This window comes from Papio anubis, chromosome 5 (genome assembly GCF_008728515.1).
Source record: "Papio anubis isolate 15944 chromosome 5, Panubis1.0, whole genome shotgun sequence".
Classification (NCBI taxonomy): domain Eukaryota; kingdom Metazoa; phylum Chordata; class Mammalia; order Primates; family Cercopithecidae; genus Papio; species Papio anubis.
In genome coordinates this window covers 68,538,144-68,561,555 of record NC_044980.1, presented here as the reverse complement: position 1 = coordinate 68,561,555, position 23,412 = coordinate 68,538,144, and the positions used below count along the sequence as shown (strand labels likewise).

The following is a 23,412-nucleotide window of genomic DNA, read 5'->3' as shown; positions in this document are numbered from 1 at the left end:
TAGGCAACAAGGGCACAACTCCATCTCAAAAATAAATAAATAAATAAATAAATAATAGAACCACTTAAACATATATTATATAAAAAGCATCTGATAATAAACAACAGCATCTGGGATTTACACTAAATTAGTAAAAATAATTATTCTCAATTGATGAGATGACTGTTACAGTTTTTCAGAATTTGTCTAACAGGTTTTCCGGTCTTCACCAGAAAGCTTGATGAGATGATATCTCTCTCTCCTCTGAGATACTATAACTTGGTTTGTATTCAGTAATTTTTTTTTGACGTTTCAAAAAACACGAATGGAAGGTTTATGAAAGAAAGCATGGGTTAAAAAATATTGCAAAACACCGAGCTAGATTAGTTCATCAAACTATCACAATATGTGGTTTATGTTAGCTTAATTTTTTTCATAAAATAAAAAGCAGTCTAGACTTACCAGTAACTTTTTAAAAATTAATGAGATCTAAATATGCTGTTTATTTTAAGAAGGCTTAAAAAATGTGCACATGATATATATAGCATTATGAAAATTCATAAAATGTTAACGGTAATTGCCAGCATATGAAGTACTTATTTCTATACTACAAAGTACACTAAAAAATAAAATTTGAACTGCAAATGTACATTTTCTAACACTACTAAAATAATTATTATAAAATATACATTTCCTAACACTACTAAAATAATTACTTTCAATAATACTTCATAGATGCTAGGAAAGCACAAAAGACACAACAAACTAATGTCATAATGTGTAATTAAGTGACCTGTTTCTAACAAATAGAATATAGCAGAAGTAGAAGTGATGGAATGTAACATCTAAAAATGGGTTAGGTTAGTGGGGCCAAGATGGCAGACTAAAAGCAGCTCATGTGCACTGCTCTCACAGAGAATAAGCAAAAGGGCTAGTGAACACTGACCCTGCAGGCTGATCATCTGAGAAACAATGTTGGGATCTATCGAGGCAGCAGGGGAACACAGAGAGCACAGAGGAATGAAGCTGGGCACCAGCTTGTCTGGGCTGAGCACAGAGTCAGGAGAACCACACCTGAAAGGGTGAGTGAGAGCCCCCAGGGGGATTCACACTTTCCACAGGGACCTGTGCAAGACTGGGAATGGGAGATTCCCCCTGGCCACCCTGTGCCCCCCATCCTCACGCTTCCAGACTGAGGCAGAGAGCCACTGGGATGTTTGGTGGAGGCAACTCTGAAGTCCAAGTGGACCTCTATAAGCCTTGGGCTCTGGAGCAGATCAGCACCAGTGTTATAGCCCCAGTAGAGGCCGCCACTGCAGTGCCTGAAAGCAGTATTTCTCCACTACTCCTTGCTGGATGGGGCTCAGCAACAGTCTCCAGCCCAGTGGTTCTGCTTCAGCCAGAATTTGGCTGGCCACTCCACCTACCCTTGCCACAGGTAGCCAGGCAGGCAATGCTTGCTAGAGCTTCTTGCCCAGCAGTCCTGTTTCTGTGTGAACTCAGCTGAAGGACGCAGCTTCCTGTCATCCCAAGAAACACCGGGACAGCAAATTACATGACCCTACCCGCCCCCGTCACTGGTAGTCAGGCCAGCAATGCTTGTGAGAACTTCCAGCCCAGGGGCTCCACATCTGTGTGAACTCAGCAGGAGGGTGCAGTTTCCTGTTGTCCCAGTAAACACCCAGACAAGAAAGCATGCCACCCTGCCCATCCCTGCCTCTGGCAGCTGGGGGGCAACACATGCTAGAGCTTCCGGCCCAGAGGTCCTGCTTCTGTGGGAACTCAACTGATGGGCACAGCCTCCTATTGTCCCAGCAAACACCCAGGGGGCAGGGTGGGTGCCTCCACCCACCCCCACCACTGGTAGCCAGGTGAGCCATGCCTGCTTTAGCTTCTGGACCAGTGGTCCTGCTTCTGCCTGAATGTGCCAAGGGGTGCAGCCTCTTTTTGCCATGGAAACAACCAGATAGCAGAGCAGGCAATTCTACCCACCCTGCCTCTTATAGCCAGATGGGCCACAACTACTAGAACTTCTAATCCAGGGTTCCCACTTCCACCTGAACTCTGCAGGCAGGCACAACCCCATGCTTCCCCAGGAAGCACACAGATAGTAGATTAGGGCTGATGTGGCAAGAATACAGCCTCTCTGCCAACTGAGGACCCTGACTGAGGAAGCTCTGTGGACCAGAACACCCCCCCAAAAAATGCAGGCACAGAGAAAGTCATCAGAGGGCGCTCCTCCAAGACCCAGGAACAGACTAGAATCAAATCTCGTCAACTGAATCCACCTTATACCATAATCAAATCCCCAAGGGCATCAAAGAAGAGGAAAGCAAAAAAATCCTTCCAAAGGACAGCAACATCAAAAACTGAAGGAACATCAGCCCACACAAATGAGAAAGAACCAGCACAAGAACTCTAGCAACTCAAAAAGCCAGAGTGTCCTCTTACCTCCAAACGACCCACTAGTTCCCAGGCAATGGTTCTTAACTAGGCTGAAATGTCAGAGACAGAATTCAGAATATGGACAGAAACGAAGATCATCGATATAGAGGAGAAATACAAATAGATTCAGCTTTTTGAATACCCTGAAATGTGAGAAACATAAAGAAAAACACATTTGGGATCAACTGGAGATCTTCCCAGTAATCCAGAGGGTAATTTCTTCAATAATCATGGCATCTAAAACGGCTTATTTTCTCCAGACATTACCTAACCTAAAAACTGAAAAATCAACTATCAAGAAAATAGGGCCCTATATTTCTACTTAAAGGAAAAGGGAAAGTAAAGGGAAAGCATTATTCATAAAAAGTAAGTTTTTATTGTTCTTAGCCATTTCATGTGAATTTGAGTGAACTAAGATTTACTGCAAAATTTGTGCTGATAGTTCTATTGTATCTCCTGGAACGTAAGACTGGATATGAAGGGTACAATTTCATCTATGTGTATACATTTATACTCAATTATATGTATGTACTTATATAATTGAAATGTATTAAGTATTTTTTTACACTATTTCAATCTAAAAGATCTCTACATACTCCAGTATACATTTTGATATGTTTATATATATATATATTACAAGATTATAATCTGTGTACTTGGCCTTTCATATCCATGAGTTCCACATCTGTGTATTCAACACATTGTATATATAAAAAATTTTTTTTAATCTGTACTGAACATGTGCAGACATTTTTCCTTGTCATTATTCTCTAAACAATAGTATAACAGCTATTTATACCGCATTTACAACTATTTGTATAGCATATACTATGTAACAGTATAACAATCACTTATATAGCATCCAAACCATGCATCCATGGTTTGTGTGTGTTCCTCTCCAAATCTCATGTTGAAATGTGATCCCCAATGTTGGAGTGGGGCCTAGTGGGAGGTGTTTAGGTCATGGGGGTGGGTCATGGGGGTAGGTCATGACCTATGACCCTCATGAATGGCTTAGTGCCCTCCTTGTGTTAATAAGTGAGTTCTTGCTCTGAGTTCAGAGTTCACAAGAGATTTGGTTGCTAAAAAAAGTGTGGCACCTTCCCCCTCTCTCTTTTGCTCCTGCTCTCTCCATGTAATGTGCCTGCCTCCCCTTTGCCTTCTACCATGATTGGAAGCTTCCTGAGGCCCTCACCAAGAGCGGATGCTGGCCCCATGCTTCCTATATAGCCTGCAGAACCATGAGTCAAAATAAATCTCTTTTCTTTATAAATTACCCAGTCTCAGATATTCCTTTAAAGCAATGCAAATGGACTAACACAATTGGGTATTCTAAGGAATCTACAGATGATTTAAAGTCTATGGAAGACTATATAAAGGTTATATATAAATGCTATGCCATTTTATATCAGGGGCTTGAGCATTCATGGATTTTGGTGTCTGTGGGAGGTCCGGGAGCCAATCCCCCATGGATATCAAGGGATAACTATATTCACTTAATGTAATGAAAATACATAACTTTATATTTTATAATATCTATTTCATTATATTCTATTTTTGTTTAAGAGACAGGATCTTGCTTTGTTGCCCAGGTTGGAGTGCAGTGGCACAATCATAGCTCACTGTAACCTCAAACTTCTGGGCTCAAGTGATCCTTCTGACTCAGCCTCCAGAGCAGGTAGGACTACATGTATGTGCCACCTTGCGTGAATTTTTTTTTTTTTTTGGTAGAGTGGAGTTCTTGCTATGTTGCCCAAACTGATCTCGAACTCCTGGCCTCATGTGATCCTCCTGCCTAGGCCTTTCAAAGTGCTGGAATTACAGACATGAGCCACCATGCTCCAACACACTCTAATTCTAATATAGCATCAATGTTTATTCCAATGATAAAAGTTCATGTTTGCTACAAAAAAATTTTATATCAGAATGCATAAAAGGGAAACAAAGATAATAAATATATCATGCAACAATCCAGAGAGAATGATCATTAATATAGTATTTTGGGATACTTCATACTTTCTTCTATGTCTATTTCCTCACATATTTTATACAAAAATGACATCATGCTATTCATACTGCTTTGTAACCTTTTTCCCCCTCTTAACCATAGAATTATTTTTATTTAAATAATTATGGAACTATAGAATCATTTTTTCTTCCATATTTTTTCTATTTATATGGAGCATAAGTGTGTAATCTATACATTTTAGACATAATTGATTTCATCCCACATATCGTTTTGCAGTCTGTGTTCTTTATTTAAGACTGTATGAAAGGAAATTTTCCATGCCATCATGATGTGTCTGGGTATCTGAATTTAGTTGGGCCATTTGGGGATGGTTGAACTTTAACTTCGTGCTTCAAAATCTTTGTCTGACAGTACCAATATTCTAATATTATTTTTAATGGCTGTGCAGTACTACACTGTATGGTTGAACTATATTTTATATAACAGCTCCCTAATGACAGCAGTTAGGTTGTTTCTAATTTTTCTCTATTATAAAAAATGCTGTGATGAATATCTGTGCCCATACATTTTTAGGCACTGGTCTTAATAAGACAGATATTTTAAGGAATACACAAGGAATTCTTTAACACTTAAGTGGTCTTCTTACCTATCAGCCTGCCTGGTTATCTATTCCTTTCCAAAAAGATTTTGAGATACCTTATAAAAAGAATTAAAAATTTAAGTGAAAGCAAAACTACCAGGTTAAGAGAAGAAAAGCAGGTATGTATGTCAACAGCAAAGTCCAAATAGTTGATCTAAGAATAAAACTACATATATATGCACATACACATGTATATGTGTGTGTGTGTGTGTGTGTGTGTATATATATATATATAAAAAAAATATTTTTTGAGACAGTGTCTCACTCTGTCACCCAGGCTGGAGTACAGTCACACAATACTGCCACCTCAGCCTCTCAAGTAGCTGGGACCACAGGTGTGTACCACCAAAACTAGCTAATTTTATTTTATTTTTTTGCAGAGACAGTGTCTCACATGCCCAGGCTGCTCTAGAACTCCTGGGCTCAAGCAATCCTCCTGCCTTGCCCTCCCAAAGTGCTGAGATTAGGGGTGTGAACCATTGCACCTGGTCAAAACAACATCTTAAGATTTCCAACAACTGGAATTAAAAAAAAACATGTTTGATTATATAATTCTTTTTAGAAGGAATAAAACAAAGCATAACCTCCTTGGAGACTTTTTTATGTAATGAATTATATTTAAAAGCCAAATTTAATACACAATATCCTTCACTACCATTCATATCAAATACAGAAACAAAGTCAAAAGGGGTATCTTATGGTTTATGCTTAAGAACATTAAAACTCCAATCAGACTGAGAGATAAACTCCACATACCTAGCTGACTCTCTTTATCTACTTTAGATACCTCTATCTTTTACTTCAAAGGAAAATAAATGGTTTTAGGTATTAAAATATTCACATTAGGCCAGGTGCGGTGGCTCATGCCCATATCCCCAACACTTTGGGAGGCTGAGGCAGGTGGATCACTTGAGGCCAGGAGTTCGAGACCAGCCTGGCCAACATGGCAAAACACGTCTCTACTAAAAATACAAAAATCAGCTGGGTGTGGTGATGCACATCTGTAATCCCAGCTACTCAGGAGGCTGAGGCATGAGAATCACTTAAACCTGGGAGGCGGAGGTTGCAGTGAGCCAAGATGGCACCACTGCACTCCAGCCTGGGCAACAGAGCAAGACTGTCTCCAAAAAAAAAAAGTCATATTAAATCAGAAGTTTATCTCCAACTGTTTAAATTATCGTTTTAAAATACCATGAAAAATATTGAAAAAGAAAAGAAATAAGGAGACAAACAAAACAAACAAAAGGGCACCAAATGGGACAAAGAATGATTGGATAACGCTTAATTTACATAGCAAAAATCTTATTAATTAGGTGCTGAGGGTATTGTTTTCTAAGACAGAAAAATGTCCCCTCTCATTTCCTTTTCTGAAAATAAGAGCTTCCTAAATTTTGTTTTTGCTGAAGTCAAAGCAGTAGTAAAAGTGATTTCTCTTTTACAATACTGTCAGTGGTTTCTTCCCTTTTTTCTTTTTTTTTTAAAGAGACGGAGTCTCGCCCTTCCCTTTTCAAGATAGAGCCAACCTCTCTAAAGTTGAACAAAAATGAAACAGATAAAAATAGAAAATACGAAATTCTATAAAGGTTGGTTATATTTACTATGAAAGCTAAAAACAGGCATATATAAATGGTAACTAATGTTTTCCAACAATTTACCATTTGCCAAGCAGATACTAAGTGCTTAGGAAGCATCCTCTCATTGCTACTCATGATTACTCATTAGTTTAGATATTTCATTAAAGTATCTTTAACACATAAGGAAATTGAGGTTAGAGAATTTGTATAATTCGCCCATGATCACAAGAGGTACTCAGGCTGAAACTCAAATCCAGATTCTGTCTCCGAAGCCCGCATTCTTAATCAGTATGCCAAATATACAACTATGCCTAAGATGCCAGTTTTATCTTCATTCTCAAAAGATATTTTCATCAGATTTAGAATTGAATCGACAGTTTTTTTTTTTCTTTTAGTACTTTAAAGATGTTGCTCCACTGTTTTCTAGCCTCCATTATTTCTGCTAAGGCCATGATCACTCAAATTGTTGTTCCTCTATGTATGTTTTCCCTTTTTGAGACAGTTGTGGCCATTATGATTGTTTCTTCTTCTTCCTTTAATCTCTCTCTCATCTCCCTTTGGAGGTTCAATTACCTGTTACTCCTGTTATTACTCCTTTGCTATTGTTCCACAGGTACCTGAGTTTCCTTTTCTGTTGTTTTTTTTTTAATCTTTTCCCTTACTCTTCTTCATATTGGTTATTTTGTATTGCTATCTTCGAACTGACAGACCAATTCCTCTGTCATTTCCATTCTGCTATTAAGTCCATCTAGTAACATCATTTTGATTTCAGATACTGTATTTCTTAGTTCTACAGTTTCCATTTGATTTTTTATATTATCTTTTTTGCTGAGATTTCCTTTCTTTTTAGTGATACAAACATATTTCTTTACTTCATTAAGCACAGTTTTAATAGTTGCGTTAAAGTCTTTGTCAGATAGTTCCAACATCTGGATCATCTTGGGGTTATCATCTACTGACTTGTCTTTTCTTTGAAAATAGTTCACATTCCCTGGCTCATATATCAAGTAATTGTATCCTGGATATTGTAAGTGCTATGTTGTAAGAACTCTGGATTCTGGTTAACCTTTCTGAAGAGTGTTAATATTTTTGTTTTAGCAGGCAAATAAACCCTAACTGAAAACTCTCTATGTCTGGTGAGGAAAGAGACTCAGATCTCAGTTCAGATTGCTTTCAATTTGCCCTGGGCATGCATGTAGACTATGCCAGTCAGAGAGTCAGGTGAAGCTTTTATATGGCATTTAGAATTTTCATTCTCTGGCTCTCTCTTTTCTTGGGTTCCTTCCCTACTCTTTGGTAGCACTGGCCCCCTTTCCCTGGTTCTTTTGGACAGAATAATGAGGGGCTTCCTAGTGGAACATTAGTTATGCCATACTGTGTCTGCCCTCAAGGCAAAGCTGCAAAGAATGAGAATCTCATTCTGTAAGGGTTGCTTTGTCAAAGTTTGATACCTTCCAAAATCTATCTGCTTTTTGTTCCAGACCCCACAAGTAATTGATGTTTGTATTTTTTTTTTCTAGGTTTTCAGTCATGTGCAGGAGCTTACTTCTCCCTATTGGAAGAAGAAGTTTCTCAAAAATTTAAAAGCAAATAAACTTATACATAATTTACTTCATATTCCTAAAGTACTAAAATAACTTTTGCTCTCCAAAGTGCAGCTTTTCCACATGTTTAAACAGATGTTTGCTGACAGCATTGACTTCTCCAAGATCCAAAGCGAGGAGAGCAGTCAATTAAACTCCAGTCTCTTCTAAAATTTTAATCCTAGGTTGGTTTCAGATGGGTTAACACAGTCATTCAACCCTCAAGTATTTAAGGGAGGCACCTGGAACTGACTCAGTTCCTAGATTTAAACCTGTTCAGTGAACTGTCCACCCCTATCTTCAAAATACAGAGATAAAACAGGTTCTCGTATTCTCTATGAGAACCTCCTCCTATTCCTGCTTCCTCTTATCTGCCCTTTTTATAATCTGAAAGGTTTTTTTTTGTTTTTTTGGTTTTTTGTTTTTTTTGAGATGGAGTCTCACTCTTGTCACCCAGGCTGGAATGCAGTGGCGCAATCTTGGCTCATTGAAACCTCCACCTCCTGGTTTCAAGTGATTCTCCTGCCTCAGCCTCCTGAGTAGCTGGGATTACAGGCGCGTGCCACCACGCCCAGCTAATTTTTGTATTTTTATTAGAGACAGGGTTTCACCATGTTGGTCAGTGTGGTCTTGAACTCCTGACCACAGGTAATCTGCCTGCCTCGGCCCGCAAAGTGCTGGGATTACAGTTTTAAGCCATGGCGCCCAGCCTACAATCTTAAAGTTTTATCTGTCTCTGACATGCAACATAGATGCCTTCCTCACCTCCCCAGAATCCTCATTATGCATATTTTAAATTCTTTTCTAGTTTTCAAAAAACACTCTTTAGTGAAAAACAAAAAAGCAAAAACAAACAAACAAAAAACAACCAAGGCTTTCCAAGGCTTTAAAAATTCCCAGGCCTTCTTTCAAGAACATAACCTACAAAACCTACCTTGAATCATGTACCTGTTTAACTTAATCACAAAACAGTTTGGGTTCTCATTCCACAATAAAACTAGCAATAATCCCTAGAAAGAAGCAAAGGTCTTTGTTTGCAGAAAGCCTTTGTATCTGGAGTTTACAGGTATTTCTTAACTTTACACATCTTTTCACATATCTGCATGAGGGCTACGGTAAATATTACTGCATATTAGTCATTGATCCCCTTGACTTTACTTTGGTCCTTGGTAATTCTCTTAGATTGCAATTTACACAGTATGGTTCTACTACGAACTGATTTCTATGGTGTGATCTACATGACAGACATACCTTTTTTATATGGAAACCTGAAAAATGATTTTAATATTTTAGGTATTTCTAACTAAAATGACATTTAGATATCCCAATGGATAAGTATTTAATAAATACACTCATATATAATATTTTCTATTTTGTAATGCAAAAAATTTTACTAGATTGGACAAAGATAAATCAACTAGCAGTATATTATGATGTGCTTTGACCTTTAAGATAAAGAGTATCTTATTTAGGCAAATTATTCTTATTTTGTAATGAATTACAACAGCTAACCCTGAGATGGGGAAGGAAATATAAACCAACTCAGGTTTGGTTGTAAAATAAAATTGAAGAATGTAGTTACACTAGCCCTTATATACCACCAGGGTCTTTTATTTCTGAGTTTCTTCTTTGAGCAACTTTATTTGTAAACATTAATATTTCATATCTTATTTTCTTAGAAGTTTTCCAAAGAAAAAAGGATTCTTTTTTTTTTAAAGAATAAAACTGATTCTATCCTACAATTACTATCTGAATGTATTCATCCTCTTTATTAATTTAAAATGCATAACAGAATCTTAGGGATCCTGTTTTTCCTATGCTCTGTATTTTAGTATTTCATCATCCTAGGGTTTATTTAACCATTACTCATGAATTATTTCTTGGGAGATATGCTAAAAATAAAATAATTAAAAAATAAAATGGAATCACCTAAGAAGATGATCCAATAGGAAATCATTTTTATATCATATTTCAGCTCTCATATTGTTTTCCACAGTATAACATCTTTGAAAGCAGAAAAGCATAGAAACCTCATTTTTGCAGTCTTCTTTTCAGTGGCTTTTATTAACACCATTAAGAGTTCTGAAACCAGTTTTGGGTTCCAAATGGTAAGTAGAAGTAAGCTGGCTTCATTCCCTCACTAGCGAAAACCAAAAACAAATATATGGTGCTGAGATTATTGCTAGCAATATCCCATAACTCAAATTTGTAGATCAAATGGTTCCAAGGGACACAAAAAAGTGAAAAAAACTCCAAGCAGCCAGAAAAAGAATCAGAATTCAGTATCTATGACACCCCTCCCCACAACCTGCCTGACACCAAGTATGTGGAAAATTTCCCTGACTCACAGTGTCTAAACTGGAAAAAGTGAGACTGAAGTAGACAACCAGTTTCCCTCACCATCTTGGGGTCCTGGTGGCCCACGGGGTCGCTGACTCAACCCATGGGAAGCATCATAAGTATGCAAAGGGAAAAATAGCCCTGAGGACACTCAGAGACAGAGGAGGAAGGGAGGACTACCACTCCCAGTCTTGGAAACTCTGCTCTTTAACTTAGTCAAAGGAGACACCAAATCAGAGTACTTGTTCGGCAGGACCACTAGGCAGGAGGTACGTTTCACAGGTCCCCTGGGTACAAACCCCTAGCCAGCCTTTCTACACTGCTGAGATATCACCTTCGGGACCTCCTCAAATCCTAACAGGCAGCAATCTGATCCTTTACTAGGCTAGAGGCAAACCTGGAATCAAGGCTCCATCTAGTGCCAAAAAAGAGGCAGAGTGACATAGCAGAAAAAAAAGAAAAAGAAAGAAATTCAACAGGTAAGTTACAAAGAATCTCTAAGCAAACATGTCCAATAAAAACCAAACTAGTCAGAGAAGTCTAAAATAAGCAAATAATGTTTCAGTGCAAAGACATAGATTTACGTCCAAAAGAAACAACAGCAAACCATGATCTCCTCAAATGGACAAAGCAAGGAACCAGTGACTAACCCTAATGAGACAGTGATTTGTGAACTCTTGGACCACGAATACAAAATAGTGATTTTATGGAAACTCGGTGACATCCAAAATAACACAAAAAATAAATTTAGAAATGTATCAGAGAAAATTATCAGAGTTTGAAACAATAAAAAATCAAACAAATCTTGGTGGAACTGAGAAATATGTTTGCTGAACTAAAAAAATCATTAGAGGCTCTCAACAACATAGTGGATCAATCAGAAAAAACAATCAGTGAGCTAGAAGACAGGCTATTTTAAAACACATAGATGAGGAAAAATAATAAAAAGGAATGAAGATTGCCTAGAAGATACAGAAAATCACCTCAAAAGAGCAAATCTAAGAATTACTGGTATTCAAGGAGCTAAGCAAGAGCAGGAGTAGAAAGTTTATTCAAAAAAATAAAGCCTCCCAAAATCTAAGAAAAATTATCAATATTCAGGCCAGAGAACACCAAACAGATTTGACCTAAATAAAACTACCCCAAGGCATGTAATAATCAAACTCTCAAATGTCAAGGACAAAGAGAGGAACTTAACAGTAGCAAGTTAAAAGAAGCAAGTAACATATAAAGGAGCTTCAATTTGTTTGGCAACAGACTCCTCAATGGGAACCAAATAAGCTAGGAGGGAGTGCGGATGACATTTTCAAAGTGCTGAAAGAAAAAACTGCCATTCAAGAATATTATATTCAGCAAATCTATCCTTCAACTACAAAAAAAGAAAGATAGACTTTCCTAGACAAACAAGCACTGAGAAAATTCACCATCACCAGACTCATTTTACAAGAAATACGAAAGGGAGCTCTTCAATCTCAGAGAAAAAAAAATGTGCAAAAAGAAAACATTTAAAGGTATAAAACCCACTGCTAGTCTATTACAGGCACTGTGGTTCATGCCTGTAATACGAGCTACTTGGAAAGCTGAGTCAACAGAGAACTGACTGAGGCTAGGAGTTTAAGACTATCCTGGGCAACATCATAAGACCTTATCTCTAAAAAAATTTCTTTTTTCTAATTACCTGAGCATGGTGGCAAATGCCTATCGTCCCAGATACTTAGGAGGCTAAGTTGGGAGAATCATTTGAGCCAGGAGTTCAAGACTACAGTGAGCTATGATTACGTCACTGCACTCCAGCCTGGGTGAAGAGGCAAGACTCTGTCTCTGAAAACAAAAATAAAATAAATGCACTGGTAAAAGTAAGTACACAGACAAACCCAGGATATTCTAATACTATAATTGTTGTTGGTCCTCTCATAATTTTAGTATGAAGTCTAAAAGACAAACTTGTTAAAAACAATAGTAGCTACAGCAACCTGTTAAGAGATAGGCAATATAAAAATAGGCAAGTTGAGACAATAAAAAGTCAAAATTTAGGGGCAATGGAGCTAAAGTGTAGAAGTTTTTAAGTTTCTTTCTTTGTTAGTTTCTATTTTTTTCTTCGTTATCTAAGGTAAGTTTTCATTGTCTTAAAATAACTTGTCATAACTCTAAAACTTTTTAATAAACCTCATGGTAACCACAGTGCAAAAACCTGTAATAGATACACTAAAAATAAACAGCAATTAATTAAAACATACTATCAGAGAAAATCACTTAACCACAAAAGAACACAGAAAGGAAAAGAGAGAAGTACAAAAGAACCAGAAAACAAGCAACAAAATGGCAATAATAAGTTCTTACTTACCAATATTAACACTGAATGTAAATGAACTCAAGTCTCCAATTAGAAGACACAGAGTAGCTGACTGGATAAAGAAGAAAGACCAAATCATACAATGCCCACAAGAAATCCACTTCACCTACAAAGACACATATAACACTATAAGTGAAGGAATGGAAAAAGATATTCCACGCAAGGGGAAACCAGAAAAGAGCAGGAGTAGTTAACACATCAAATAAAATATGACTATAAGTCAAAGACTCCAAAAAGTGACCAAGAAGGTCACTATATTATGATAAACAGGTCAATTCAGTAAAAGGATATAACAATTAATAATATCTAAGCACCCAATACCAGAATTCTCAAGTCTATAAAGCAAATATTGAGAGACACAAAGGGAGAGAGAGAGTACAATATAATAATAGTAGGGAGACTTCAACACCCTACTCTCAGGAAAGGACAAATCATACAGACAAAGAATCAACAAAGAAACAGGGGAGTTAAACTAGACCAAATAGGCCTAATTGACATAAAAAATCTCACCCAACTGCTGCAGAACAGACAACCTTTTCATCAGCATATGGAACATTCTCCAGAACAGACCACATCTTAGGCCACAAAACAAGTCTCAACAAAGTCAATAAAGTAGAAATCATATCACATATCTTTTGTAACCACAATGGAAAAAAACTTGAAATCATTAACAAGAGGAACCTCGGAAACAATACAAAAAATTAATTAATTAATTGTTTGATTTAATTTTGAGCAAGTTCAAATCAAATGACTTGTTCCTGGCAGGGCAAGGTGGCTCATGCCTATAATCCCAGCACTTTGAGAGGTCAAGGCGGAAGGACCTTGTTTGAAGCCAAGTGTTTGAGTACCAGCCTGGGAAGCATAACAATACCTGGGTTGGCTGGGCTTGGTGGTGTGTGCCTAACGTCTTAGCTACTCAGGAGGCTGAGGCAGGAGCATCCCCTGAGCCAAGGAGATTGAAGATGCAGTGCGTCATGATCACACCACTGCACTCCAACCTAGGTGACAAAGTGAGACCCTGTCTCTATTTAAGAAGGGAATTTAAAAATATTCTGAATCAAATGACAGTGGAAATACAAAATACCAAAATCTATGGGATACAGCAAAAGTAGCAGTATTAAGAGAGAAGTTTACAATAATAAATGTCTACATCAAAAAAGGAGAAAAATTTCAAATAAATAACCTAACAATGCATCTCAAAAACTAGAAAAGCAAGAACAATCCAAAATCAAAATTAGTAGAAAAAAATAAATAATAAAGGTAAGAACAGCAGTAAATAAAATTGAGACTAAAAAATATAGATTAACAAAAGTTTTTTTCAAAAGATAGATGAAATTGACAAAACTTTAGACAAAGAAAAGAAAGAAAATTCAAATAAATAAAAACAGAAATGAAAAAGTAGACATAACAACTGAGACCACAGATATACAAAGAATCTTTATATACTGTTATGAGCAACTATATGCCAACAAATTGGAATAGCTAGAAGAAATGGATAAATTCCTGGACACTTACAACCTACCAAGATTGAAACAGGAATAAACTGAAAACCTGAACAGACCAGTAAGTAACAAGATGGAAGCTGCAATAAAAAGTCTTTCATCAAAGAAAAGCCTGGAACCTGATGGCTTCACTGCTGAATTCTACCCAACATTTCGAGAAAAACTAATATCACTTCTACTCAAACTCTCCACCCCGCAAAAATAAAAATAAAAATAAAAAAAATCAAAGAGGGAATACTTCCAAACTAATTCTACAAGGCCAGCATTACCCTGATATCAAAACCAAATAAGGACACAACAAAAAAAGAAAACTATAGGCCAGTATTACTGATGAACATACATGCAAAAATTCTCAACAAAATACTAGCTAATCACATTAATAAGATCCTTCACCATGATCAAGTGGGATTCATCCAAGGGATGCAAGGACAGTTCAACATATTCAAATCAATAAACATGATACATCACATTAACAGAATCAAGAACAAAAAACATACGACCATTTTCATAGACACTGAAAAAGTATTGGACAAATTCATCATCTCTTTATGATAAAAACCCTCAGCCAACTGGAATAGCAGGAATATAATCCCAGATAATAAAGGGCACATATGATAAAACCACAGCTAGCATCATCCTGAATGGGGAAATATTGAAAGCCTTTCCTCTAAGATCTGGAACAAGACAAGGATGCCCACCTTCACCACTGTTACCTAACATAATACTGAAAGCCTTGGTCACAGCAATCAGACAAGAGAAAGAAATAAAGGGCATCTAAATTGCAAAGGAAGGACTCAAGTTATTTTTGTTGGTAGGCAACATAATCTTATATTTACAAAACCCCTAAAGACTCCACCAAAAAGTTGTTAAGAACTGATAAACAAATTCAGTAAAGTTTCAGGATACAAAATTAACATACAAAAGTCAGTACAGACATTTTTTATTTAGATTGCTTTCTTGATTTCTTTTTCATATTGTTTGCTGCTAAAGTATATCATTTATAATAGTTACAAATAATATAAAATACCTAGGAATTACCTTAAGTGAAAAATCTATAAAAGAAAACTACAAAACACTGATGAAGAAAATTGAAGACACAAATAAAAGGAAAGATATTCCAAGCTTGTGGAATTGGAAGAATATTGTTAAAATGACAATACTACCCAAAACAATTTTCAGATTCAATGCAATCTCTATCAAAATACCAGTGACATTCTTCACAGAAATAGAAAAAGAATCCTAAAATGTATATAAAACCACAAAAGACTCTGAATAGCCAAAGCAGTCCTAAGGGAAAAGAACATAGCTGGGGGCATTACACTATCTGACTTCGAAATATACTACAAAGCTATAGTAACCAAATGACCATAATACTGGCAAGAAAATAGACACATGGACAAATGGAACAGAATAGAGAACCCAGATATAAATCCACACATTTACAACCAATAATTTTTGACAAAGCAATCAAGAACATATCATGGTAAAAAAATAGTCTCTTCAATAAATGGTGCTGGGAAAACTGGATAACCAGATGCAGAAGAATAAGACTATCTCTCAGATATTTCTTCCTCATCTCTTTTTGATTTTTGATACAAAAATCAAATCAAAATGGATTAGAAACCTAAATCTAAGATCTGAAACTATGAAACTACTAGAAAAACATATTTGGGAAATACTCCAGTACATAGGTCTGGCCAAATGCTGTTTTTTTGTTTTTTCGTTTTTTTTTTTTTTTTTTTTTTTTTTGGAGACAGGGTCTCTGTCACCTGGCTTTGAATGCAGTGGTGCAATCACAGCTTTCTACAGCCTTGACCTTCTGGGCTCAAGCGATCCTCCCACCTCAGCCTCCTGAGTAGCTGGGACCACAGGTGTGTGCTACCACATCCAGCTAATTTTATTTATTCATTTAACTTTATTTATTTTTAAACTTTTTAAACTTTTAATTTTTAAAATTTTTTATTTAATTTTATTTTTAATTTTTAAACTTTTAAAACTCTTTTTGCGAAAGTAGGGTCTCCCTGTGTTGTCCAGGCTGGTCTCAAACTCCTGGGGTCAAGCAATCCTGTGCCTCAGCCTCCCAAAGGGCTGGGATTATAGGCATGAGGCACAACTCCTGGCCTGGCCAAAGACTTCTCTGTGTAAGACCGCAAAAACACTGACAACCAAAGCAAATGTAGACAAATTAGATTATATCAAGCTAAAAAGCTTCTTCACGGCAGAGTGAATCATCAAGAAAGTGAAGGGACAGCCCACAGAACAGGAGAAAATGTTTGCAAACTATCCATCTGACAAGGGATTAATAACCAGAATACATAAGGAGCTCAAACAACTCAATAAAAGAAAAATAATTCGATTTAAAAATGGGCAAAATAGACATTTCTCAAAAGAAGGCATACTAATGGCCAAGAGTTAAATTTAAAAAATGTTCAACATCACTAATCATCATAGAAATGCAATTCAAAACCACAATGAGGTATCATCTTACCCCAGTCAAAATGGCTTAAAAATTTTTTTAAAGTATTATTATAATAGAGACGAGGTCTCACTATGTTGCCTAGGCTAGTTTTGAACTCCTGAGCAGCTCAAGTGATCCTCCCACCTCAGCCACCCAGAATGCTAGGATTACAGGCATGAGTCACCATGGGCAGCCTAAAATGGCTTTTATTAAAAAGATAGGGAATAATGGATGGTGGCAAGGATGTGGAGAAAGGGGAACCCTGCTACACTGTTGGTGGGAATGTAAATTAGTACAGTCACTATGGAATACAGTATGGAGGTTCCTCAGAAAACTTAAAATAGAACTACTATATGATCTAGCAATTCTACTACTAGATATATATCCAAAAGGGAAATCAATATATTGAAGAGCTATCTGACCTCAGATGTTTATTACAGCAGTAGTCACAATAGCTAAATTATGGAATCAACCATCAATGGATGAATGGATAAAGAAAATGTGGTCTATATACACAATGGAATTTAGCCAAAGAGAAAAGAATATCGGGCCTGGCATGTTGGCTCACGTCAAATCTCAACACTTTGGGAGGCCAAGGCAGGAGGACTGCTTGAGGCCTCCCTATTTCAAGAATATATGGAATAAAAATTTGAGTTTGCTATATTTTTATTTTTATTATAATTTCTAATAAAGTTGTTTTTCCGCTATCCCTTTATTGCTGCTTCTCAGGACTATTCATAAAATGACCAAAAATATAAAAAATGATAGTAAATGACAATGACTATTTTTCTTGATAATACTAAATGTTAAAATCAACACGTTATTCCTTTTAGCAGCAACACAAGACAAGGTGATAGTTGCAAGAGGCTCCAGAGATCATTTAAATTATTTATGGGTAATTGGAACATATACTTGCTAGTACACACTAGCAAGAAAAGAATTGTAAACTGGCTGTTATGTTATTGTACCTTAAAAATGTATGTGGGTGAATTTTCTTTTAAGAAAACCGTTAAACTAAAGAAAAACTATGTAACACACCTAGAATGTAATCTATCTGGCTCTGACAGATTCTCAAACGTTTAATCATTTAAAATAATTTGGGATAATAGTGTTTTGGAAATTTTTTTTTTTTTTTTGAGACAGGGTCTCACTTTGTCACCTATACTGGAGTACACTAGCACGATCACAGCTCACTATAGCCTCAAACGTCTGGGGTCAAGCTAGCCTGATGCCTCAGCACCCCGAGCAGCTAGGACTACAGGTATATACCATTATGCCTGAGTGACAATCTAAAATCAATTCTATACGTATTAAAAGTTATGTATTACAAGCGTCTAAGGTCCAAAGTCTGGACTAGACTATTCACTAGCGATGATCTGGGCAATTTACTTAACTTCTTTGAATGTTAATTTCCTCATGTGTAAAATAAGAATAATGTCTACCTTGCAGGATTTTTGTGAAGAGTGAATAAATCAAATGAACCTAAAATAATGTTTGACATTTTGTAGGCCTTTAGCAAATGACACTTGCTACTTACAAAAAGCTATGATGTTATTTGATTCTTTGGTCTCTGACTGATTTTAATCACGTTAGTGATTTTTTTCTTGGGCCCTGTTAATGGCAGTTCCTACAACTTCCCTTCAATTATCAACCAGGCTAAACTTATTTCATTCATCAGTTATTATTTACTGAAAACCTCCTACGTCACAGGCAATTTAAAATCTTTATTCACTTTCTACACATAATTATTGTCAGAATACCTAGACAGTAAAATGCTAGAAAACAATGACTCTACAGAAGTGGTTTATATTTTACTTTTATAGTATCTCAGATGATCATATAGCAAGATCTTAATAAAGATCTTAAACAGGGATAAACTATATTTTCATAAGCTATCACCATAGCAACATGTATGCTCTATAGAAATATTTTTTCAACTTATTTGACTAAGAAGAAAAGGATTTGAAATTATAGAAGTGAAACAATAAAAGGGTTAGAAAAAAACAGGAAGCAAAACACGTTTACAAAATAACTATCATGAGGATTCTACTGATACATAAGATACCACCACACTGCTTTATATAGTATGCCTTTAAAATATTAATAAAATAATTTCTCAATCTAACAGGAAAAGCAATTCAAAAGCTAAGCAAAATAAAAACGAAAGAAAGAACATGTGTACATGCCAAGAGTGGGCACTAATACTGTTCATCAGTGTACTGCACTGTGTGATTTTTAGACTAAAAGGTTTTTCAATGTTATAGTGAAGCCTATGAAATACCAACTACCCTAACAAGTTTTTATCCCATAAACCAAACAGATATGAGTAAAAGATAATGGAATATATTTTCAATTTCATTGAATAGTAAGAATATTTCTCCTTGAAACATTCCTAGCCTGGCTCTCATTTGTATAACAGGAAACAGAATAAAAAGGGTGGCCTACACACCCTTTGAAATTCCATTTCTGAAATCACTGTCTTATTCTCGAATGTTAGAACTTTTTGTGGGATCTGACATATTCTCAAGTAGCTGTGAAGTGCATTAAGGTATCAATGAGTACCCCCATCTACCTCTTCCCTCCCACTTTTCCAAAAATACAGCTGTCTTTGGAAACTTAAATGGTAAAAATCAACAGATAAAGGAGTCTTAGACAGATATGCTAAGTCACCTTAAGGATCAAAGCTGCAGAATAAGACATGGCAGTATGAGCATAATACAGTAATAATTGACATTAGTAAAAGAATTCATCAATATAAATGGAGTGTGGATGGTCAGAAAAAGAAGAAAGTAAAAGAAAGCAAGATACATATCGGCAATGCCTACTTAAATATCCACTGCCACGATAGAGATAACCTAGCTTCATGCTACCAACCATTTAGAATCGTAATTAATCCCCCATTGAGGAAGCAAAAAATAGGAGACTGGGATATGGGAAAAGGTCATCAAGCCTAGATTTGAAACCAGGATGTAAAGAGCTGGAATTACAGGCACCCGCCACCCTGCTCGGCTAATTTTTGTATTTTTAGTAGAGACGGGGTGGTCTCAAACTCCCGGCCTCAGGTGATCTGCCCAACTCGGCCTCCCAAAGTGCTGGGATTACAGGCGTGAGCCACCGCACTCGGCTAGCGTTTTCCCTTAGACTCGAAATTTCGCTCCTTTCGTCCCATCCTTGTAGTAAAAAAGGTATTCTTTCTAAGGCTTAATAACAAATTTTACTCTTGGCAATTATCAGGAACTCGACTATATTAAAATAGCTAACGAGAGGAAATTACTGAAGCTACAAAGTCAAAGGTCTCACCATCAAAGTTATCCTTGACAACTGACAAGAGCTGTTAGATCTTCTTTTGGTCTTTCTGCTAATTCAACCCTAGTCTTAAAAATAGCCACCTATTGCCTAATCCCCTGTACACAAAACCATTGCACTTCGGTATTTCTAATATGAGAAAGTTTCTATATATCCAAACTTTCCTATCTTTGAGGGGCAGGCATGGTTAACGTGGTTCTCAGTAAGATATTCATTTACAACTAAGAGAAAATCCCAGGCTATCATCTGACATTCTTGTTTTACTTTAAAAACCTTTCTAACGTTATTTATTCTCTGACAACCTCAAAATTACTTTCCACAAAGAAAATTCTAGAAATCTAAAAATGCGAAGTGCGTGCTTGTCAGAAGGTACTAAGGAAATTCTTCCTTTAAACGTCAAATGTGAATTCTAACTTCTAATGGGTAAGACCCTCGAGATTTACAGCGGTGGTCTGGTGGAAAGAAAACCCCCTTGGCACTAGGAGCTCACAAAACCCCATCCCGTGGTTGAGGCGGAAGCGGCTACGCGCTCCCGGGCTTTCGACAAGCAGCCCTGCAACGCAGGCCCGTCATCTTCAGCAGAAAGCTCTCTCACGTCCTGGCCCGCAAGCCCGGAGGGTTCGTCATAAACACACAAGGCAAGGATAGAAGCGAGGCCAAGAGGCAGGTCACGCAACTGTCAAACGAAGCCCACCCACCGACTGACAAGTCCCCAAGGCGACAAGCGATCCCCGCGCGGGATACTCACCCGTTACCTCAGGATCGCGACTACAACTCCCAGGAGGCTGGGCGAGCGACGAACCAACGCCCTTCCCAGAATGCAGCACAGCGGCATCCCTATCCCGCCCTCTCCTTACTGCGCTCCTCCTACTTTTCTACCCCTCGTCATCCGGGAGAGCCGGAGGTAGGGTGCGGGAGGAGGATCCCGCACGCTTGACGTGTCGCGTCAGACGCCGGGAGGGGGACGGGGCGGGGAGTAGGAGGGGAGAATGGGAGGACGAAGGGGAGGGGAAAGGACAGGGGAGGGGAGGGTAAATAGTGGGCCAGGCAGCAAGATGGCGGCGGTAGCGGAGGTGTGAGTGGACTCGGGTCTCAGCGGCCGGATTTTCTCTTCCCTTCTTCTCCCTTTTCCTTCGCTATTTGAAATTGGCATCGAGGGGGCTAAGTTCGGGTGGCAGCACCGGGCGCAACGCAGGGGTCCCGGCGACGGCGGCGGCGGCGGCGGCTGACGGCTGGAAGGGTAGGCTTCCTTCACCGCTCGTCCTCCTTCCCCGCTCCGCTCGGTGTCAGGCGCGGCGGCGGCGCGGCGAGCGGACTTCGTCCCTCCTCCTGCTCCCCCCCACAGCGGAGCTGGCACTCTTCGCTTCGCCATCCCCCGACCCTTCACCCCGAGGACTGGGCGCCTCCTCCGGCGCAGTTGAGGGAGCGGGGGCCGGTCTCCTGCTCGGCTGTCGCGCCTCCATGTCGGATAATCAGAGCTGGAACTCGTCGGGCTCGGAGGAGGATCCAGAGACGGAATCTGGGCCGCCTGTGGAGCGCTGCGGGGTCCTCAGTAAGGTGAGCAACCGGTGGTGCCAGGGGACCCCTGGCCAGACTCACCTGCCGCGAGGCAATCTGCTGAGGCGGTGGGGTGGGGCTGGCGGGAGGCGCGGAACGTGCCGGGGTGCGAGGCTGAGTACTGCTGCGGCGACTAGGGATGAGGCGGGGATATAGGGGGCCTGCCCTTGCTGCCCGAGGGCTCGTCGGGGGCAGCCGAGGACCAGGGAAAGGGTGTATCAACCCGGGATCCAGTTTGGGAGACCAGATGCGTGCCGTGCCTTGGGACCTAGGGCGGCAGCTGTCCCGGGTGTAAGGAATCCGGGTTGGGCTTCAGCGGTGTCCGAACGACTGGGCACGGGAGCGGTTCAAGTCGGACCTCTTAAAAGAGGTTGGTCTGTCTGAGGATGCCAAGCCGAGTAGATTGGGGGGCACTGCGGACGCAACTGTTTCGACAGAAGCCGGAGCGACTCGGCTTGGTGTTGAAATTTGAGGTGTTGAACTCGCCAGGTTAGATGTAGTGAGACAGATTAATGTGGAGGACTTTCTCCCTCACCCTGTACCTTAGTTCAGAATAGAGATATTGAATCGGCACGTGATGGGTACAGGAAATATTCATAGTATCTTGAAACATGTGAGAAAGGAGACTGATCTTTAGTCCAGGAAGAAGAACATTATTTAATAATAAACTCTTTTTGCGGTAAGGGGTCCAGGGTAAGGAAAAGATGTTTTACCTTTTATGTATTTTTTTAAATCCATGTATCAGAATTTTAGGAAAGCAGCCATTATAGAACTGCAGATGGGTGATCTCTTGATATTACATGGTTGGGATTTTTTTTTTTTTTTTTAAGTTTTTGCTATAAGAAGATTCACATAGCCTTTTGGACTTCTCTCCCCCTTCCTGTTAAACTTTTTTAGAAATGGCTGGAGCTAGCAGTTAACTTGGAGAGGGGGAGCTGGGCCAGTCCCTCAACAAGCTGGTCATAAGATACTATGTCATGTGCAGCTACTGGCTATTAAGAAATCACCCTGTTTCCAGTATTCATACTTTGGCACATCACTTGGACATTATTTGTGGAATTGTTTAATATAATGCTTTTATAATGTCTGTAGAAAGCTGATGAGAAGGGAACCAGAAAAGGCATGAGTAGTCAGAACTAAGGATTGCAAGTGTTGACTTTTATTTGTATAGCCGAAAAATTAGTTGTATATTGATGCTGTGATCATTCTTGAAATTTCAATGCAAGGTTTTCAGTAACGAGAAGCTCCTCAGGATTTCTTTACATTAAATGTATCCTGTAATTTAGGAATCTCTATTGAACACATTGTGTAGTAGGTACACATTTTCAGTTGATAATAGGAAGTGGGTTACTTGCTTCTCAGTGATTTTGATAGTTTCATCACTGCTCATAAGATGGGAAGCTGACTGCCATATTAGTATTGTGATGTGTTGAGTATTTTACAAAACAAATTGTAATTTTGACCTACTGATAATTACTTTTTTGGGGGTTGGGGGAATGGAGTGACTGGGGGAAAAAGTCACCAGTGCTCTGAGTTTTACTTTATGTGGAGTAGGTATACTATAGATCAAAAAATGGAAGACCAATCTCGATATTTAAATGCATACAAATGCATTTGATCACCTCTGTAGAAGGTGAATAACTTAAATTTTGACTGTTGCTTCTTATGTAGAATGAATAGGAATAAAGCTTTTGGTATTCTTGCTA

General features: G+C 38.4%; 2 protein-coding genes and 1 non-coding gene across 10 annotated transcripts in view; 2 read left to right on the top strand and 1 right to left on the bottom strand.

Annotated features, from left to right (window-relative positions):
- The window catches only part of POLK (DNA polymerase kappa), an 89,077-nt gene extending 68,021 nt beyond the window's left edge, over positions 1 to 21,056 (bottom strand). Inside the window, exons 1-2 of one of the 6 annotated variants that reach the window (XM_017959649.3) lie at positions 20,898 to 20,979; positions 12,875 to 12,989 (exon numbers count right to left, since the gene is read on the bottom strand). The gene's annotated coding sequence lies outside the window, so the exon portion shown is untranslated. The other 5 variants (XM_031666239.1, XM_003899826.5, XM_021939465.2 and 2 more) reach the window with 5 other exon arrangements.
- Positions 161 to 221, top strand: LOC116275122. Its single transcript, XR_004184082.1, has one exon. It is a non-coding gene; the product is annotated as a U7 small nuclear RNA (small nuclear RNA).
- CERT1 (ceramide transporter 1) overlaps positions 20,948 to 23,412 on the top strand; it is a 149,027-nt gene continuing 146,562 nt past the window's right edge. Inside the window, exons 1-2 of one of the 3 annotated variants that reach the window (XM_003899825.5) lie at positions 20,948 to 21,053; positions 21,307 to 21,706. In XM_003899825.5, the coding sequence (XP_003899874.1) occupies positions 20,968 to 21,053; positions 21,307 to 21,706 (486 nt within the window). In that variant the 5' untranslated portion in view covers positions 20,948 to 20,967. Of the gene's footprint in view, positions 21,054 to 21,182; positions 21,707 to 23,412 lie in introns of those variants that run through there. The other 2 variants (XM_009208629.3, XM_017959650.1) reach the window with 2 other exon arrangements.